This window comes from Silurus aristotelis (assembly GCF_946808225.1).
Source record: "Silurus aristotelis genome assembly, chromosome: 7".
NCBI classification, from domain to species: domain Eukaryota; kingdom Metazoa; phylum Chordata; class Actinopteri; order Siluriformes; family Siluridae; genus Silurus; species Silurus aristotelis.
Window position 1 is genome coordinate 28000198 of NC_139580.1, and position 20647 is coordinate 28020844.

General features: G+C 38.7%; 1 protein-coding gene across 5 annotated transcripts in view; it reads right to left on the minus strand.

Annotated features, from left to right (window-relative positions):
- The window catches only part of tulp3 (TUB like protein 3), a 60502-nt gene that overhangs the window by 22999 nt on the left and 16856 nt on the right, over nt 1–20647 (minus strand). Inside the window, exons 1-2 of one of the 5 annotated variants that reach the window (XM_083546414.1) lie at nt 15501–15652; nt 2550–2591 (exon numbers count right to left, since the gene is read on the minus strand). In XM_083546414.1, coding sequence (XP_083402540.1) covers nt 2550–2591; nt 15501–15517 — 59 coding nt within the window. In that variant the 5' untranslated portion in view covers nt 15518–15652. Of the gene's footprint in view, nt 1–2549; nt 2592–2702; nt 2862–15500; nt 15653–20647 lie in introns of those variants that run through there. The other 4 variants (XM_083546415.1, XM_083546413.1, XM_083546412.1 and 1 more) reach the window with 4 other exon arrangements.

Here is a 20647-nt window from a genome sequence, read left to right on the forward strand (position 1 = left end):
TTGTGACAAATAAAAAATCTTGAACCTTGAATCTTCAAAAGATGTGCTCTTTCATTAAAATGTTTTCAAACTGGAGGATAATGTTATCAGGGAAAGCACTGTAACATTTTGCTTTTCTGATACTGACAGAAACCTGGAGTATCAGCTAATACCAAAACCCATCCGATATGCGATTTTCTGATATCTACTCAGTTTTAAAGTGTTCAACTGACACATTCAAGATCTTATTAAGGCAGATGCAACCTCCACTGAAACAGATTTTCCGGACTATAAGCCGCTACGTTTTTCCCACACTTTGAACCCCGCGGCTTAAGCAATGAAGCGGCTAATTTATGGATTTTTCCTGGGTTTTTCCCGGTTTCACAAACTTCAAGCCAAAAAAATTGAGCACCAAAACATTAGACCAATGAAATTGCCGAACGGGTTCAGGTGAACCAGTGAAACTCTTTATATTAAATCAGATGCGCTCCCACTGAATCGGGCCGCACCACATCATAAATATGGATGAGGTTCCTCTGACGTTTGACCTGCCGCTCACTCGGACTGTCTACAGGAAATGCGAATCATTCGTCACGCTGAAAACAACCGGGCATGAAAAAACGCACTTCACCCAAGCACGGCATCGGGAGAAAAGCTTTACAGATGGTGATTTTTAAACGCACGACGATGCCAAAAAAAAAATTCGAGACAGAAATTGTTGTGAAAGTAAGGAGGAACACTTTCTTGGTCGGCTACTGTTTAGATACAAGCCGTTGTAACGTGTTGAGTCTGGGTTAAGGGAGAGCTCACTAACTCCAGTTGCAACAGAAATCATATAAGCACAGACAGGTTTCCAAAACTCATGCTTTTTAATTTTTCTTGGCAACAGCGTTACGGGTTAGTCAAAGAAACTTAGAAATGAGCATCAGAAAATAATAAGGACATATTCCTCGGTCTTGCACACATGCAGTAATACCGGGAAAATGCGGCGGCAGGCTATTCCCAAAATACCGCTCTGCTCTTAAAGGAGCCACAACATATTTCACCGGTTACACCGTGTAACAGACACTGTCTTTCGTTAAAGCCTGTGTAAAGTTCATTAGTTTCAGTGTAGACACCTGCGGCTTATAGACAGGTGCGGCGTATTTATGTTCAAAATAAAAATCTTTGTCAAATTCAGTGGGTGCGGCTTATATATAGGTGCGCTTTATAGTCCGGAAATTATGGTAACCTGTATTTGAAGTTAAAAACTCTATAGAAACAAACTAAAGACATGTTTACAACCAGTGTTTGCTGATATGTTGGATGCAGGCAACTTCAGATTCTAGAGAGTGGTTTGATTGGACAGATGTGTGAAAGAGTGTAGGCTGTAAATTAATAAATGCAGGTAGCCCCCCGAGTTACAATGGTTCGACTAACAATTTTTTAATCATACGATGATGATAGCGATACGACAAAATCACATTCCGCACGGCAAGCAAACATAAGAGCGTATGCTCACGATTTGGCGAACATCCACTCACCCGCATCCGGCACATACAAATATATTGTACAGTTTATACAATACAGTTTATACAATACAGTAGTGTAAATTGCTCCATTTTGCTAAATTGTGAACTTTGTGAAGAACAATTTGCATTATACTATACCATACTGATCACTCTTTTCGATTCCTGGTTAGGCTAGGCCATGTCTCGAAATCGGATCGCATTTCCATCGTAAAATGGAATACCCGTATTTACATGTTAGCTTAAGGCTAACATTTTCTTATGCTGTGCGATTTTTTATAGTCATTTGCGCTTGTTGGTTTTAGACCGTACAAACTTGATCCCCATGCCACACTGCATTATCTCGGTTGTCATAATGATAGCCTGTACGACAAAAACTGAAACACACAGGAAAAAGACTCGCTAATGGTTGCTAGAAGCAAAAACAGAAAAAGCAGAAACTTTTGTTTCGAATTGTGTTCATGACCCGCCTTAAAAAAACGCCGTACAAACACTCCTTTTCCCTCTATTACTTAATACGTTTTTCTACTTGATGTACTCGTTTCTACATTTCCCTGAGGTGGTTCGAAGTCCATCGTAGGAGAAGTCACACTGCAGGAAAAAGTCTGAAAACTTTGGAAATCCATCAAACGATCGCCATTTATCGGCTGTCGGTGAACAAAGTGGCGATCAATGACTACAGATTTTGCCCTGGATTATAGGAATCTTGTATTTTCAAAATCTTAATTTTGGTGGAGTTTGAATGGAGACTTTAAAAAGTATGGAGTACAAATATAAAAATGTATCCTAACAAATAGTCCAGTGTCTTTAAATGGGCACATTTTAAGATCCAAAACCCAATTCCAGTCATTTTCCAAGTTTATAACAGGATCTAAAATCTAAGCTACTTGCTGATCGAGATTCTTCATGCATTGTTCAAAAAAAAGAATAAATTGTGTACAATTCCTAAAAATATTTAAACACTTCAGAGGTAATACTTCACCTGAAACTCACAGGTAGGATGTGTGATAATAAACTGTCAGGTAAGCAGATGTAAAGGTAGTGAAAGTGCATCTTCCTTACCTGGCAGTGGCGGTGGAGGAGAAGCTGTTTGAGCTGGAGGGTCTTTTGTTCCCCGAGGACACAACATGAAAACACAAAAAAAAAAAATACAATAAGATTAGCGAGGATGCAGTGAGGCTTCGTTCTAGCAGGATGCAAGAGATCATCGTGTACCTCTCTGAGTTTCGCTGGGAGCCCAGCATGCTGCCTGGATTCGGCCCAAAAAACAACACAATGCTGTGTGTTGACTTTAGGCTTCGTTGTATGAATGTTTCATGGAGTGTGTGTCTGACACGGAGGACACAAACCTCCTTCTTGTGACACCTACTTGGTCACCATGGATACGTAAGCAAAAAAAAAGCCATAGCCCTCACCCGCCCTCAGCCTCAAGAAATACAGCTTAAACACACACACACACACACACACACACACACACACACACACACACACACATAAACAACACTGCTAAAATACTAAACAATGCACTATCGTTGCACAGACAGAAGAGTGTGAGTACACCTGATTATTCTAACATCCAAAGTGAACTGCATTCAGTGGGAACTATTTAGCATAACAATCTACTCAGTAGATCTGACCCAGATACTGCTGTTTTAACATGCATGCTAAAACAACAGTGTGAGAAAAAGGGGGATGTATACATACATACATACATACATCGACATATTCTTAATTGGCTGCACCTCAGAAATTTGTATTACATCATAATTTCATCATAATATCAACTAAAGGTCGCCGATTCATCATCGCTTTTTCCATCGGCATCGATGGAACTATTATCCATATTGATAGTTTTTCCGGGCTTTCGGTCCGCTGTCGTTACTAGAGTGGACTCTAGAGGCGAATCACTGACGACGAGCGCTGTTTGTTTTTACACGCGCGACAGTGTTCGCTGCCGGGAGAGCGCTTTATTATATTCATAATTCATTAACGATATAATTATTCATTCATATATCCACATTTATTTCATTAGCACATTTTTATGATTCAGTACTGGGTTTTTTTTTTGGTAATGAAGTCCAGTATTATTTTACATGGAATGTTTGTTTTTTATTCAGTATCCATTTGAAAATCTATCGGTTGATTATTCGTTATCGGCAAATACGATCCAGACAAGCGATCGGTATCGGGCGACCTCTAATATCAACATTAGATGGAGATATCACTCAGCCCTGGGGCTGGATCACATGCTGTGAAAGGAAGGAATTGTCCATCATCACTGCTGATGTGAGAACATCATAACACACACACAATCACCAAGTCGAAATTCTCATCACAGTACAGAGACGCTTTGACTTCTGCTTCAGCATATCAAACCCGAGAAAGCTTTTACATCTGGCAAGAGTAAAGAGCAATACGCAAAGTAGAACAATTGTGTAGAAAAACTACAGTACGCAATGCTGTGTGCAGGTTGTAGGTGTGTACCTGTAGGACCAGCGGCTGTAGATGGGCCGAGACGACGTGTTCAGTGAATCCATGGTACGCGTGAGTGAGTTTGTGAGTGAGTAGAGCTGTGAGACGAGCAGATCAGACAGCCTCACCTGCACTCAGGTCGTCACCTCCTCCCTGCTTCCTCTTCCTGCCCCCTCCCCTGAGCCCTGGCCATCACTATGGCAACAAAACCTTTCAAACATCCTTTGGACACCCAGGCCTACGGTGAGCAAACAGCACATGGGAGGAAAAAAGCCTTCAATCACCCCCGAATCCCATCATGTGAATGACAATCATCTATATTTCATCTACAGTGGGATAAAATATTAAACCAAACTCTCTGGAAGATCCCTGACGGTATTAACGCAGCTTTTAGTGTGCCGTCGAAACACACCGGTCTGATCTAACGGAGCATTTCGTCCAATGTTGTTCTCATCATCGACATCTAATAAGCAACGATTCCATCCGTGTTCTTCTCCAAAATGTGTGCCGAGGAGAGACGGTTTCCCAAACAAAGAAACCACCAGAGGGAGCATGACAGCGTTGCCGGGAGACGCACACACACCTTTGGGCACGGTTTACACGTGTGTGTTCTCTTCCAGATGAACACCTTTGTGTGTAATTAGCAAAAATTGACCAAGCAAAACAAGACCTGGAATTTAAAAAGGTTCCAGTTGAAATCCCAAGAAATCTCACACACACGCACACACACACACACACACAGTTCATCAGAAAACAGTGGTGGACAGTAATTAAGTAAACGTAATTCGTTACTGCACTTAAGTCGTTTTTTCACTTATCTGTACTTCATTTAAGTATTTCCATTTGGGGAGTCTTTAACTGTAACTTCACTACATTTCAAAGTCCACAAAAAAAACACTAAAAAAGGAAAATAAATATTAGTGTTTTTTTTTTTTTTTTACCGCTCATTTGCACGGTCACATCAACAATTATATAAAGTCACGGTCAATGAAACTGGTCGGGACTCAGAGTGTGCACCCACCTCTCGGAGAAGTTCCCCCACTCATACAATCAGAAAGGAGATGCGGGGCGGTTGGGTGACGTCGCGTCAGTAAGAAGAACTGAATCCAAATAAAAATTATGGATGACAAAAAAAGGTCTAAACCCTCAGGAGCCCAATTGAGTAAAAAAAAAAAAAGAAAGGGGGGGATGTGCAGAAGATAAATGTGTATATGCAGCTCTATCGCTCATCTCATTATGAGAATAGTAAAGGCTAATGCATTTAATGAAATAGTCTAATAACTGTATTTCACTTAGGTTTTGCTGCTGTTGCCTGATGTGATTTTACGCATTGAGCAACAATATTTCTTTTAGCTGCATAACATAAAAATTTATAGTATATCGTTTATCATAATGTGTGTAGCAACAAAACGATTGCACCTTCACTTGTCTAGTTGGATTGTAGTTAAACAGCACTTATAGACTGGTTACCTTCAATTAAGTGGATGTCATAAAGGTTTTCTGTGATTGTACTGAGGTCCTGAGGTCAGTAAGGAGAATCTCCAATGCAGCTTAAAAGGCTCATTTAAAACACGTATATTATAAAGATATACAGTGGAGCAATAAAGTATTTAGTCAGCCACCAATTGTGCAAGTTCTCCCACTTATAAAGATCAGAGAGGCCTGTAATTTTCATCATAGCTACACTTCAACTATGAGAGACAAAATGAGAAAAAAAAAATCCAGAAAATCACATTGTCTGATTTTTAAAGAATTTATTTGCAAATTTTGGTGGAAAATATTAATAATAATAGTATTTGGTCAAAAACAAAAGTTCATCTAAATACTTTGTTATATACCCTTTGTTGGCAATAACAGATATTTAACGTTTTCTGTAAGTCTCCACAAGGTTTTTACACAATGTTGCTGGTAGTTTGGCCCATTCCTCCATGCAGATCTCCTCTAGAGCAGTGATGTTTCGGGGCTGTCGCTGGGCAACACGGATTTTCAACTCCCTCCAAATATTTTCTATGGAGTTGAGATCTGGAGACTGGCTAGGCCACTCCAGGACCTTAAAATGCTTCTTACGAAGCCACTCCTTCGTTGCTTGTGTGGTGTGTTAAAAAACCCAGCCATGTTTCATCTTCAATGCCCTTGCTGATGGAAGAAGGTTTTCACTCAAAATCTCACGATACATGGTCCTATTCATTCTTTTCTTTACACGGATCATTCGTCCTGCTCCCTTGACAGAAAAACAGCCTCAAAGCATGATGTTTCCACCCCCATGCTTCACAGTAGGTATGGTGTTCTTTGGATGCAAATCAGCATTCTTTCTCCTCCAAACACGACAAGTTGAGTTTTTACCAAAAAATTCTATTTTGGTTTCATCTGACCATATGACATTCTCCCAATCCTCTTCTGGATCATCCAAATGCTCTCTAGCAAACTTCAGACAGGCCTGGACATGTACTGGCTTAAGCAGGGGGACACGTCTGGCACTGCAGAATTTGAGTCCCTGGCGGCGTAGTGTGTTACTGATAGTAGCCTTTGTTACTTTGGTCCCAGCTCTCTGCAGGTCATTCACTAGGTCCCCCCGTGTGGTTCTGGGAGTTTTGCTCACTGTTCTTGTAATAATTTTGACCCCACGGGGTGAGATCTTGCATGGAGCCCCAGATAAAGGGAGATTATCAGTGGTCTTGTATGTCTTCCGTTTTTTCTAATAATTGCTCCCACAGTTGATTTCTTCACACCAAGCTGTTTACCCATTGCAGATTCAGTCTTCCCAGCCTGGTGCAGGTCTACAATTTTGTTTCTGGTGTCCTTTGACAGCTCTTTGGTCTTGACCATAGTGGAGTTTGTAGTGTGACTGTTTGAGGTTGTGGACAGGTCTTTTATACTGATAACTAGCTCAAACAGGTGCCATTAATACAGGTAACAAGTGGAGGACAGAGGAGCCTTTTAAAGAAGTTGTTACAGGTCTGTGAGAGCCAGAAATCTTGCTTTTTTTGTATTTGTCCAAATACTTGTTTTCCACCACAATTAGCAAATAAATTCTTTAAAAATCAGTCAAAGTGATTTTCTGGATTTTTTTTTTTTTCATTTTGTCTTTCATAGTTGATGTGTACCTATGATGAAAATTACAGGCCTCTCTCATCTTTTTAAGTGGGAGAACTTGCACAATTGGTGGCTGACTAAATACTTTTTTGCCCCACTGTAGATGTAAAAAGTATCTTATGGCTACAATTAGCCAAAGAGTTTTATGGTTCTTGGTTCTGAGAGTTTGATCAATTGTCCACAATGGCATGTATTTAATTGTGCAATAAATGCATTAAGAGTGATATTTCTACATGAAATGGAGCTCTCTGAAATGTCTTCAAATTTGTGGACTGCTCTGAGAATATGTTCTTATTCATCCAGTTACAGTAGCTAAAGCAGAGTGGAGCTTCTCAAAGCTGAAACTAATCAATGGGGTAGATGTTGGGTCATGGCGTGGTTCACACTGAGCCTCTTTCAAGCTCGAACCGCCAATGCTGCTTGGTGGTATCTACTTATTACCAACATACAGTCCAGTGTCAGTTAGAGAGGAATAAATTATGGAGGAAACTCCTGATTCAAACTTACCACAGCACCTGTGGCCTTTTTTGCGTTCTTTTTTTTTAGGTCATTAAAAAAAGGCTTCGGGCCCATGATAATTTATTAGATATCAATCAATGTTGACTCATTAATATAATTCTATTGATAAGATTTGTGCGCTGAGAGTCACATTAGAGTCGTTTTACATAAACTGATACGATTAAGCACGGAGTCTTGTGATAAAAATGATAATAGGAACATTATAGCCATAATAGAGTACTTTGGATATGTAAGTACATTTGAGGGAAAAAATGTTTGTACTTTTACTTAAGTGAAAGTTTAAAGGGACACTTTTACTTTAACTGAAGTCAGATTTTACCTACTGTATCTCAAGTACATGCTTTGTTTACTTCGTCCACCACTGGTAATTAGTGAAAATTGTCCAAGCTAAACAAGATCTGGAATTTTAATAGGTTCCTGTTGAAATCCTAAGAGATTTTACACACACACACACACACACACACACACACACACACACACACACACACACACACACACACACACAAACAACTTCAGTTCATCACTTCAGTCAATCAATAGAAAGGCATTGATACACAGAAAACACACTTTTTTTTCAAGTGGCACAGAAGATGGACATCAAAGCTTAACCACAAGCTGTTAACCACACACACACACACACACATACACACACACGCACACGCTATCAGAAAGCATCTCCAAGTCCACGTTCAGACACACACAGATTCGCAGTGAACAAAGCCTATTTGAATGAGATTTGCCAAGAGAGACACGAGCGACCGAGACAGTTAGTGATGAGAAGTCCAGTGACGTCACAAACCTGACAAAGGACTTGAAAATACAGCGTGTCTGGACGTAGTGAGTAACCAATGAAAGAGAAAACATTGAATTTCATGTCAAAGGTACAACGATGTTTGCGCCGCCCACTGACAAACGCTACTAAATTACAAAAGTGTGTCATTAAACAGCACGTGCCAGCACACATATAAAAAAGTATTCTGCATGTCGGTATTGTAATATATATTAGCATATCCTTTCTAAAACTTGAAGGATCCAGAGTGGTTCGGTACTGAGGTATGGTCTTGGAACCCCTTGCCATGTATCCTCCAATCTCATCAGGCTTTAGAGGAAAAGATTCAAAGCTGTTATCCTGGCAAAGGGAGGTAGTACTGACTATTGACTACTGAAAGGGTGCCAATAATTGTGGCACACAGCAAAATTCTTTCTTTGCATATCCCAGTGGTGTTCGGAAGCTGGGGTCAGCCAAGATGCAGCTTCCCTGGGGCACAGCATTAAGGGCCTTACTCAAGGGCCCAATAGTGCCAGCTTGGCAGTGCTTGAACCACCAACCTTTAGTTGTAACCCAGAGCCTTAGCCTTTGAGCTAAACACTTTCCTTAACACCCAGCTCCAATAACACCCATTACAACATCTAAAGGAATGCAGGCCTCACTTGCCTAAATTGAGGTCAGTGTTCATGATTCTACAATAAGATTCGACATCCAGGGCAACTCCAAACTGAAAGCCACTGCTGACCAAAAAAAAAACCCACAAAGGCTCTTCTCACATTTTCTAAAAAAACATCTTGATTATCCACAAGATTTTGTTGGCCGTCTTGTTACATCTGGCATAAAACTCACACAGCATTTCAGCTTTGCAGCTTTAGGACCATAAGTAATTGCCAAAATTGGGAAAAAATACTGAAGAAGATTCATCAGTTCATGACCTGGAGCTCATACACACTTAAGTTATACAGCAAGACAATGACCTGAAACACACCAGCAAGTCCACCTCTGAATGGCTCAAAAAATAAAAATAATAATAATAAAAATAAAAAGGAAGGTGGACTAGTTAAAGTCCGGACTTAAATTCGTTTGAGATGCTGTGATGTGACCTTAAACAGGACTTTCATGCCCGAAAACCCTCTGATGTGGCTGAATTAACACAACTCTGCAAATAAGAGTGGGCCAAAAAATGCTTGATTGCAGAAGTTGGCGCTACACAACCAGTTATAAGGTTTAGGGGGGGATTACTTTTACACATTCGGTGCAACCCAGATGAGGATTGTTTCTCTCTTGAGTCTGGTTCCTCTCAAGGTTTTTTTCTTTATGCCATCTCGGGGAGTCACCACTCGCTCTTTAGGGACAAACTTACACTTATAAAGAACAATGTTCATTGTTAAAAGCGTTATACAAATAAAAAATTAATTGAATGAATTGAGTTTTCATTTAATAAATGAAATCGTCATTTAAATTAAAACTGCATTTTGTATTTTACTCGGGTTAGCTTTGTGTAATATTCTCAATTAGCTTGATCCAAGTCGTTTAAGTGACAAATGTGCAAGAAAATAAACAAATCAGGAAGGCGCAAATAGTTTTTCACAACACTATTTATTTTTATTCATCTTTTAAGCCACTCAAACTTGGCTCTGGTCTTTTGTTTAGGACATTGTCCTGCTAAGAAGTTCATTTCCTCCCAAGCTTCTGGGGAATGAAGCAGGTATTTCTTTTCTCTATCCATTCTTTTTTCAGTTTTAACAGGAGACTCAGTGACTCAGTGCATCCTCACAGCATGATGCTGCCACCACCATACATCGCTGTAGGGATGGTGCATCTTAGGTTTCCACCACAAATACTGCTTAGAGTTGTGGCCAAAAAGCTCTATCATCATCTAATTTAACAACAAAATATTACATATCACACTTGGGTCAGTCAGATGGTTTCTGGGGAGCTCCAGACATGCTTTCAGATGGCACTATTTAAGTAACGGCCTCTCTTCCTACTTCAAAGCGATTGTTGGTTTCTCTGCAGTGTCTCTCATAATATGCGCCAAAAGAGAGCTTCTCCTTCTAAAAGATTTCTGATGTTATGGATGTGACGCATCGAGAACCGTTTCAACATATCATGATTTTCCATATAACTCGACCACAGATCCGGTGAGGTACCATACAAGTGAAAGACATGAGCAGGCGTTCTGATCGCCTATGACGTCCTGAGATCAGATGTCAGCTCCTGTAACATCTCCCGGCTGAAATCTGTCCCAGCTGTAAGGTGATGAGGATGGCAGCGCTGTGTATTGTTATTACATCCGCACTTCTACTCAAACTGTTGAGTCACAATGGCTACAGGATTCTGAGCTCATTTAGAGCACGAATGTGTGACAGCACCCTCATTACGTGGAACAGAACAAAGCATGCAACTGTGTAACTGAGACAATTACAGCATAATTATGACATAATTCAGAAACCTTTTATTCTGATTCTGCGTTTTTAAAATGAATAAAGCCTGATATTGGAAAAAAAAAACTAGCATTGATGGATAAAGAAAGGGCTGTGGGCTGCCGATACGATACTTATCACGATATTGGGGTTGCGATATGATACCATGCCATACTGTAAGCAAAGCGATATATTGGGATATTTCTTATTTTAGGAATAGGATATAATTTTAGGAAAGCTGTCATTAAGAACACACCGATTCTTAGCAAAAATTTGATTCAACCAAAACATGGGTTTAATGAATTTGCATTCATTAAAATAAACATTAATTAATTTGCATCTAAAATTACGCTGCTAAACCTAAACCCAAAACCTCAAACCCATACACTGAAACCTTTACCTGTATCACACATCAATGGCATCAAGTGTATTGCAATACATAAACACAATTAGCATCATTGTATTAAACCTTTTAGTTTTTTTGTTGTTTTTTAATATGCACATAGTGGTTACGAAACCTAAGATCTTCGAGCCACAAATTAAGGTTCGTCTGGTTATAAATGTTTTGTTCCTGAGATGTTTAAAACCATTTTAATATTTTCCCGCCTTTGGAAAACAAAGCGAAAACATAAACAAAGCATATTGCCGTTGGCGCAAGTCAGTCAACGCTGTTACAGCTTCCAGCGGAGGTTTTTACAGCAACGCCCCCAGGAAACAGGGGGATGTTAACGCTAACGTTAGTGCCGTGCCCTTCTGCTAGCACTTCCTGTTTCACAAGTTCAAAGATAAGAAGACTGCTGTCTATTTAGTGGTTGGGATATGAACTTAAAACGAAACAACTGCCCTGAATCATGTATATTTTGAAAAAAATATATATATCGATATTGCGTTTTTTTGAGAAACGTTACAGTATCAAACAAAATATCGTGATACTCACGTGTATCGATATTTTCTTACACCCCTAGATACAGGTCGCTCTAGTCTAGAGTTTCTAAAGACAAAGTCTTTAGAAGAGAATATACATTTTAAATTAAAATCGTATCTAGGACGGCACGTGGAAGACTACAAATACAACTCGTGCTGATGAAGGAACGTGTGGATAGTTGGATACACTACATGGATGAAAGTTCATGGACACCTGAGCACAAGATTGCTTCTTTTTGAATATCCCATTCCACATTTAGTCTCCGTTTGCTGTTATAACAAGCTCCACTCTTCTCAAAAGATGCTTTGCTAGATTTTTCTGGAGCTTCGTTAAGCCACATGGGTGTTAGTAAAGTCAGGTACTGATGCAGGTGAGAAGGTGAGGAGGTCTGGCGGGGCTGTAAAGCAGGAGATTCCAACCCATATAAAGCAGATCTTTATGGAGCTGGCTTTGTGCACAAATGTCATGCTGGAACAGGTTTGGGTCTTTAGGTTCAAGTGAAGGCAAAACATTTCATGCTGCATCCAAAGACGTCCTGTGCAACTTTGTGTAACAGTTTATGGAAAATCCACGTATGGTTGGAAATAATTATTTTGCCCATACAGTGTATAAACAATCAAATCATTCACGGTGTTCCTTTATTTCAGCATTGAACCTTTTAGGAAGTGATACAACTCGACATTAAGTACAGGAAATGCAGTAGGTGATATAGTTTTTGTGTGGATATAAAGGGAAGCTTTGTACCTGCAACTGCTGTTATAAGGACTCTTTTATTCAGAATGCAGGATGTCGCTTTCGTAACTGTTTTATCTGTTCTCCTCCTGAACACGAGGTCGAGGTTAAATGAAGGAGTTTAATATACACTGTAGAGACAAGAGTATTAAAACGTTTTGGAGACACGGTGAGGAAGGAGAGATTGAGATGGTTTGGACATGTGCAGAGGAGGGACATGGGGTATATCAGTAGGAGAATGCTGAGAATGGAGCCACCAGGAAGGAGGAAAAGAGGAAGGCCAAGGAGGAGGTTTATGGATGTGGTGAAGGAAGACATGCAGGTAGTTGGTTTGAAAGAGGCAGATGAAGAGGACAGGGGGGTATGGAGACAGACGATCCGCTGTGGAAGGAGAGAAAGAGAAGAGAAGACACAAGTATTGCGACTTTTCCAGCCAAACTTCAAGCACAAAGTATTGAAGTATTGAAGTATTCAAGCACAATTGTATTGAACGTCATTGGATGCAGCAGGAAACGTTTCCTTCACTTGAATTAGGAGACCCAAACCTGTTCCAGCATGACAGGAAGATCTGCTTTGAAAGATGTGGAAGATCTGCTGTAGAGCTCCAACCCTATAAATACCTGACTTTACCAACACTGTTGTATCTGAATGAACTGCCACAAAAATCTAGTGAAACATCTTCCCAGAAGAGCAAGGCTCATTCTAACAGCGAATGGAGACTTTAGGTTGAATACACCTCTCTACTGTGAACCGCTCTTTCAGTTGGTACCTCAATAAGTACTGAGTGCAAACTAAGACCTCTGGGTTCTACATGGGTTCCCTATAGTTCCTCTGTACTTCCTCCAAAGTCCTGGTTCCTGCTCCCACCAAATCAAACGCTTTGAGTAATGCAGTAAGTCACCACCACAACCCCTGAGGCCTGAAAACTATAACACAATCAACAACAGTGTTTTGTTTCTGAGCCGTGCAGCTGCACTTCCTTGAACACAAAGCACTCTTTGAGGTGAAGGTAAGGGAGGTTCAGCGAGATGTGAACTCCTCCACAGCACCTGTTACTCTTGTGCTCTAAACCAGGATTCGTAACCGTTTCCAGATATATTTAATATGCGGACAAAAGTATTGGCACTCTAGAAGACCCAAACCTGTTCTAGCAACAACAAAAAAAGGACCGCTCCATGAAGAACTGCTTTTTATGGGTTGGAGTGGAAGATCTCTTGCTATAGGGTCTACAGCCCTTGTGGCGGACTAAGCAGAAAGCTCCACAAAATCTATTGGAACATCTTCCCAGGAGAGTGGAGGTTATTGGAAAAGCAAATGGAGACTAAATGTGGAATAAGATGTTCAAAAAACACAATCTTATGCTCAGGTGTCCACAATTAATGTACATTGATATGCAGGTAAAAGGTCTATTAGTAAAACTAGCATTACAGGTATTATTAATAATAATAGTAATAATAATATCATCATCATCATCATCATCATTATTATTATTATTATTATCATTATCATCATTATCAGGACACCTGGACATTTTCCTTTTTAATATCAAATCCATTCCAAATCCAATGAATATTCAGTTAATAATAATTAGAATAAAAATGATCCGGATCGTGTTTTCCGTTTGCGCTTTTTAGATCGCAGGATGAACGCAGTAAATCTTTACAAACATCCTGAATCAAATCATTCAATCAATCAATAAATACATAATTACATTTACTAGTATTTTCTTAATGCTGGCATTATAATTCTTTTTTTTTTATAACGTAAACAAATATAAAAACGCATTTATATATATATATATATATATATATATATATATATATATATATATATATATATATATATATATTTATTTATTTTTTTTTAATGTAGACAAAAGAATTTTAATTACAGGTTTTTAAAAAAAAAGATAAGCATAAATATAGTAGTAGCAGAATTAATATTATTATTATTGTTATTATTATTATCATTATTAGGACACATGGACATTTTTATTTTCGTTTTTAATATCAAAACAATTCATAAAATTAATATTTAGTAATTAATAATTTAAATAACAATTATCCGAATTGTGTTTTTTACGTTTGCTCTTTTTGGACAATCGCATTCAACCAATTAATAAATACATAATTTTATTTACTAGTATTTTTTTTTTTTTATGCTGGCATAATTTTTTCTTTTGTCCATGTAAACAAATATAAAAATGCATTTTATTTAAACAAAATATATATTTTTGTTATAAATCTAAAAATGTCAACAAAAAAAAATGTTGAAGAAAAAAGATTTTGAATTAAAAGTAAAAAAATAAATAAATAATAAGAATAAATATAGTAGTACTGATATTATTATTATTATTATTATTATTATTATTATTATTCAGACACCTGTACATTTATTTCCTTTATAATATCAAAATATATTCATGAATTAATAATTAGATAATAATAATATTAATAATCACAGTAAATCAAATAAACAAGAACAATAAGCAGTGAAAGGAGGTGGATGTTTTTAGGAATAAGGTATTAGTATATGAGGTATGCAAGTCTGGATGTCTGAGATGCTGGAACAGATTTATTTTCCATTTGATCAATCGGATTTATTTCATAATAATGCAGGGAAATAGATCAGAAATATATATTTTCTATTTTCCTTTTTACAAATAAACCCAAGAGAAGCTGCATTTGCCGCTAGCATGCTAACTGCTGTTTAGATGTGATGGAGATTTGTAGCTCTATTACATAGAGAATAAAACCAGCAACAACCCAATAGTGTGTATCTGTAAAATATTTAAAGATCTTCTTCATTTTATTTGTGTGTGTGTTTTAATTCCGTCCTACAGTCTTTAAACCCCTGTACATCCTCATGTGTGTGTGTGTGTGTGTGTGTGTGTGTGTTACAGCAGTATGCTAGCTTTAAGGCTAAAAGCATTAAAAAAAAGTTCCCAAATAAACCCATTACAGGTTTTATTTCTCAAACACCTCAAATCGCTCGTTTTCCCCCAAACTGTTTAAATTCCATCCCGAAATTATTCATTATTTCGCTTTGTTTTGGTAATTAGGTTTTATTTTCTTTACCTGCTATAGTAACTCATGTTTATCCGGTTGCTATGGCTCCCACAGCTGTTGCCGCTCCCTCTCAGGGCCAGTCTGACTGCTGTGGGCCACAAAAAAGCAACCACCGCTTCACTCCGGCCTGCCTACAAACCCCCTTCCTATTGGTCCATTCCGATGAATACTACACGTAAAACTCCGTTTGATTGGTTGCACAGGAAATGTTGCCAGATTGTTCTAAAATGTCCTGCATCGATTTTTATGCCCCCTACATTTATTGATGAGAAGATCGGATCATTTTAGTGAGTCGGTTCTTTAAATCTCGATCATTAAAATAATTTTGGAGTCATTTCGTAAATTGATCAGAAATTTAATGAAATGTTACATTTTCAATAAGTTCAATAGTTTAATCAAATTAAATTAAATAATCAAATAAAGTTTCAATAATCCCCCGACACGTGTACATACAGCAGCTTTGACTAGTTCTGATTATTTATGTATGTATTATGGGCTTTAAAAACGCGCAAATACGTTTTAATGCACTAATTTTTATTAATGCGCGATTTATGCAGCGCACATTTCTGTCCGTATTTTATTAAAAATATAACTAAATAAATATAAAAGAGTCGAAATTACGCAACACACATTTATCGACGACATCCTTTCTATACTCAGATATTTAAAAAAAAAAAGTAAATAAGCACCGAAAAACTTTTTTATTCACTAAACATTTGTTTTAATAAGTCTCAAATCAAGCACCCAAAGCCACCATGATGCATCCGGCAAATAAATCCGTCCGTGTGGAAACATAGTAAAAATTCCATTTGGTGTCTTGATGATTTATGTAATTTAAAACACTTATTTTAAAAATATTCAATTATTTAAAAAATTATAATTTAAAACATTTCCAAAAATATTTTTGTCTTCATCAAAGATGGAAAGTAATGAAGTACAAATACTTTGTTACTGTACTTAAGTCGATTTTTCTGGTATCATTATTTTACTTCACTACAACTTTTTACTTTCACTCATCACATTTTTACACAAATATCTGTACTTACTGCTTCTTACTTTTTCAAAACAGGTTTGTTACTTCAGTTTTAAACTATTTGGTGAAATGTCAATATTTTTTCAGCTAATCAACATGTTTCCTGTCATTGCGCGGCTTCTTTATCTACCGCTGGTGTATCATTTTCTGGCTTTCACACACACACACCACAGACGTGACATAGGCTAGTTTACGAAGCTAACAATGAGCAAGGCTGAAGGCAACAAGAAGTATGTGGTGAACATGGATAAGACAGAGGGAGTCAGCGATGTAAACATGACTGAGAACTTGATCATTATCATCTTTCCTCTGCTTGTGATCTATGTGGTGGATGTTCAGCCTGGATACATTCATTACGTAACAAAATTGGAAATTAGTTTTGCATTAATATTAATTAGGGCTTTTAAAATTAACCTGTAAATAACGGTCACGCAAATTAATTTGAACAGCAATAAGTGAATTAACGTGCAATTTATGCAGCGTGCATTTTTGTTTGACCATTTTTATTTAAAAAAGATCTAAATAAATATAAAAGATTCGAAATTAAATACTGCAGCGCAACACACATTTATTCACGATGTCCTTTCTTTACTCAGATATAAAAATAAATCAATAAACTTCACCGAACAAAAAATTTAATCAGTTTTACCGATGCACCAAGTCTCAAATCAACACTAAAATCCACCATGATACAGACATCCGGCAATTTAACGGTGTGTTTTGTGGCATTTTGTTCGAACTTAACTTAAGTTCGTTCGAACTTTGTTCGAACCACAAAAAATTACTATGTCTTTTTTTTTATCTTACTAATAATAGCAATACTTCATTCGAATCTGTAAAGTGTCTACTTTTACAATTGGTTCCCGAGTTACCATGGTTTGACTTATGATTTTTCGATCTTACGATGCTGATAGCGCTACAACAAAATAGTAAATATATTTTACATTTCACGCAACAGGCACAGGCAGCAGCATACGATGTATGATACATTGGACACGCAGCTGGGAGGAGCGTATCTCTCGCCCAGTAAAGTTGTCTCAGTGAGGACAAAAAAGAAGAGGATCCCATCAGTTTGGAGCAGAAAACGAGCACTTACGATATTTTTATACTTACGATGGGGTCGTTGTAACGTATCTAAAGGACTACCTGTATTTGTATAAACTCATGATAACAATAAGGGGGAGTGGTGGCTCCAGCGGTTAAGGCACTGGGTTACCGATCGGAAGGTCGGGGGTTCAAGCCCCGGCCAAGCTGCCACTCTTGGGCCCTTGAGCAAGGCCCTTAACCCTCTATGCTCCGGGGGTACCTTACGAGGGAAATATCAAGGTCCGTGATGTCGGAGTGACGTGGGACCGCCTTCTCGTGGGCTCACCACCTGCAGGAGGGACCGTGAGGGACGGTGCTGTGAGGATTGCGGATAAGCGGGAGAAAATGAATTAATGAATGAAAATGAATCATGATAACAACAAAACGCTGTGCTTTAGTAAAATAAAGAAAAAAGACAGGGGGCGCTCTCTGTTGTCTTTGCTATCGCTCTTAACAGACACATAAAGTATTAGATTAGATACCACATGAAAGGTATCACCTTTCATGTGATGACCTTAACTGTTTACGTAATTTAAAACACCCAAATTACTTCAAAACATTTACTAGAATATTTTGTCTTCATGCTCTAGGTTGAGTTTGGTTTCACTAATAATAAACATATATTGACATAAAGCATATCTATCTTAAAAATGTGAATAGTATTAAATTAAGGTACATTTACAACAGATAGAAATGTGCGATTGAATTGCAATTAATCACGTGTTAACTCATGACATTCATGCGATTAATCACGATTAACCTTTGAATCAATTGACCAGAGTATATGTGCACTTACGAAGTGGTATCAAAAAGTTTTGAGATTAAGCGCCACAGTTTCGGTCGCTTTCGGCGAATGTCCTCAATCAGACGTCTTAGATCCTTGCAGTAGAACCTGCTATTAACGGTCTGACCACTGGGGAAGAATTCTCAATGCACAATGTGGTGAATGTGGAAAAAGACAATGAGCATTTGGTCGTAGAGATGTTGAACTCTTGCACTGTGAAGACTATTGTTTCGTCTCAGGGTCGCACCCGTACACCTGAGTTTCGTCACTGGTACTGATCCACAACATGAAGGACGGTTCATCCACGGCATGCTGACTGAGTTCTTAGCAGACTTCGACACAGTGTTCCCTCTGCTCCTGGGTCAGCAGTCTGGAAACAAACTTGGCGGCAAAGCGGCGCCAATCAAATCACACGTGAGGATCACCTGGACTGTTCCTTATGACACACTGACAATGGCAGCTATGTAGGCGATTGCTCGCCATTCATGCATGAGTTGCCAGATGGTTTCGACGTTTTCAGGGGTTGAGCTCGTTGAAGGTCTTTCTGATATCTCGTCGTCTTCCAGTGATGTTCTTTCTTGAAGAGAGCCATTCAAAACACCTCAAATTACTTGTTGCAGCGTCACCGTAAACTTGCCGAGTCATGTCAAACATCCCTGCGGCAGATTTGCCCAGTTTTACGCAGAATTTCACGTTTGCTCTTCATTCAAAGTTGCTGTCCATGATGAAATCACAGACAAGGTCATGCTTGTGGTCAGAACAGCACCATTTGCACAGCTCTTGATGTACACAGGACAATGTCTTTTAGCACACTGACTTGACTGTGCATGCAGTCTTGTGCTGCAATCTGTTGGCCTGTGACAAAACTAGTCTCAAAACTTTTTAATACCACCGCAATGTACAGTGCCAGACAAAGGACTAGACACAACTTCTTCCTCAGTGGTTTATCTTTATTTTTTTATTTTCAGCATCATAAATTAAAATTACTTTGGAATTATGTAATAAATAAAAACATGTTACAACCCAGAATATGTTCTATATTTTTGTTTTTAAAGTAGCCACCTTTTGCTTTCATGACAGCTTGACATTCTCAGCCTCGTGAGGTAGTCATGATTGGTTTTCCAACAATCTTAAGGAGTTCCCAGAGGTGTTGAGTGCTTGTTGGCTGCTTTTCCTATTTTTTGGGATGTTATTCAGTTTTCTGCCACAGTTTTGGTGGCTTCTATTCTAAAAAGGAGCTCATGAACATCAGAGCTACCACCCAAGTGGACTTATTTGGAGTTTTCTGGCTTCTACCATGGATTTACTTGCAATTTTGATCTCAAGGCGGCATGTAACAATGTGAAGCCCCGCAGAAGAGGAAAACACTCGGGTGTACTAGTGCGTCTCCGCCGGCACAGATTTCAAACCACGCTCCCTAGGATATTCCTCTCTAAGGTGCACTCAGTTTGCAATAAAATGGAAAAGCTGACCATGCAGACTTTCCTACGTCTTGTGTTTTGTGCTTCACGGAAACATGGCTGGGTACGTGGCTCTGCGCTACAGCTGGGTGGATTTAGCGGATAGACACACAGAGCACAAAACAAAAGGTGTATCTATTACCAACAGTTGATCTGTAAAAAAGGTCTATGTTAACAACAGTTGGTGCAACAATGTGAGAGTACGGTCTCAACTCTGTTCCCTGGACCTGGAGGCCTTCACCATTAACTGCAAATCCTTTTACTTGCCCCATTAATTCTCCTCATTCATTCTTCATGTTCACATCCCAGTGCAAGGTAATGTGCGTAAAGCACAGTGTGCACTGGTTGACGAGATGCGTGTCAAACCTGGACGCCTTGGTTATTGTCCAGGGAGACTTTAATAAAGGTAATCTCTCCCACAAACTTCCCAAATACAAACAGCTTTTTGTGCCAGACCAGTGTGGGAAACATACTGGACAATTGTTAAACCATCATCAGTGGTGACTTTTGTGCTGTCCCCTGTGCCACACTGGGCCAGTCCAACCACATCAGGTCATGTTAAGTAAAGTTTATTTCTATAGCGCTTCTCACAACGGACATTGTCCCAAAGCAGCTTCACAGAATTTTATGGTACATCATGGTGCATTGATTACTGCATACAGGCAGAGATTAAAACTCTACAAACCCATTGTGAGAACATCAAAGAAATTGGACCAGTGAGGCTGTGGTGGAACTTCAGGCTTTACAGACTGGGATGATTTTAGGTCTGCCACAAACAGTCTGGATGAGTACA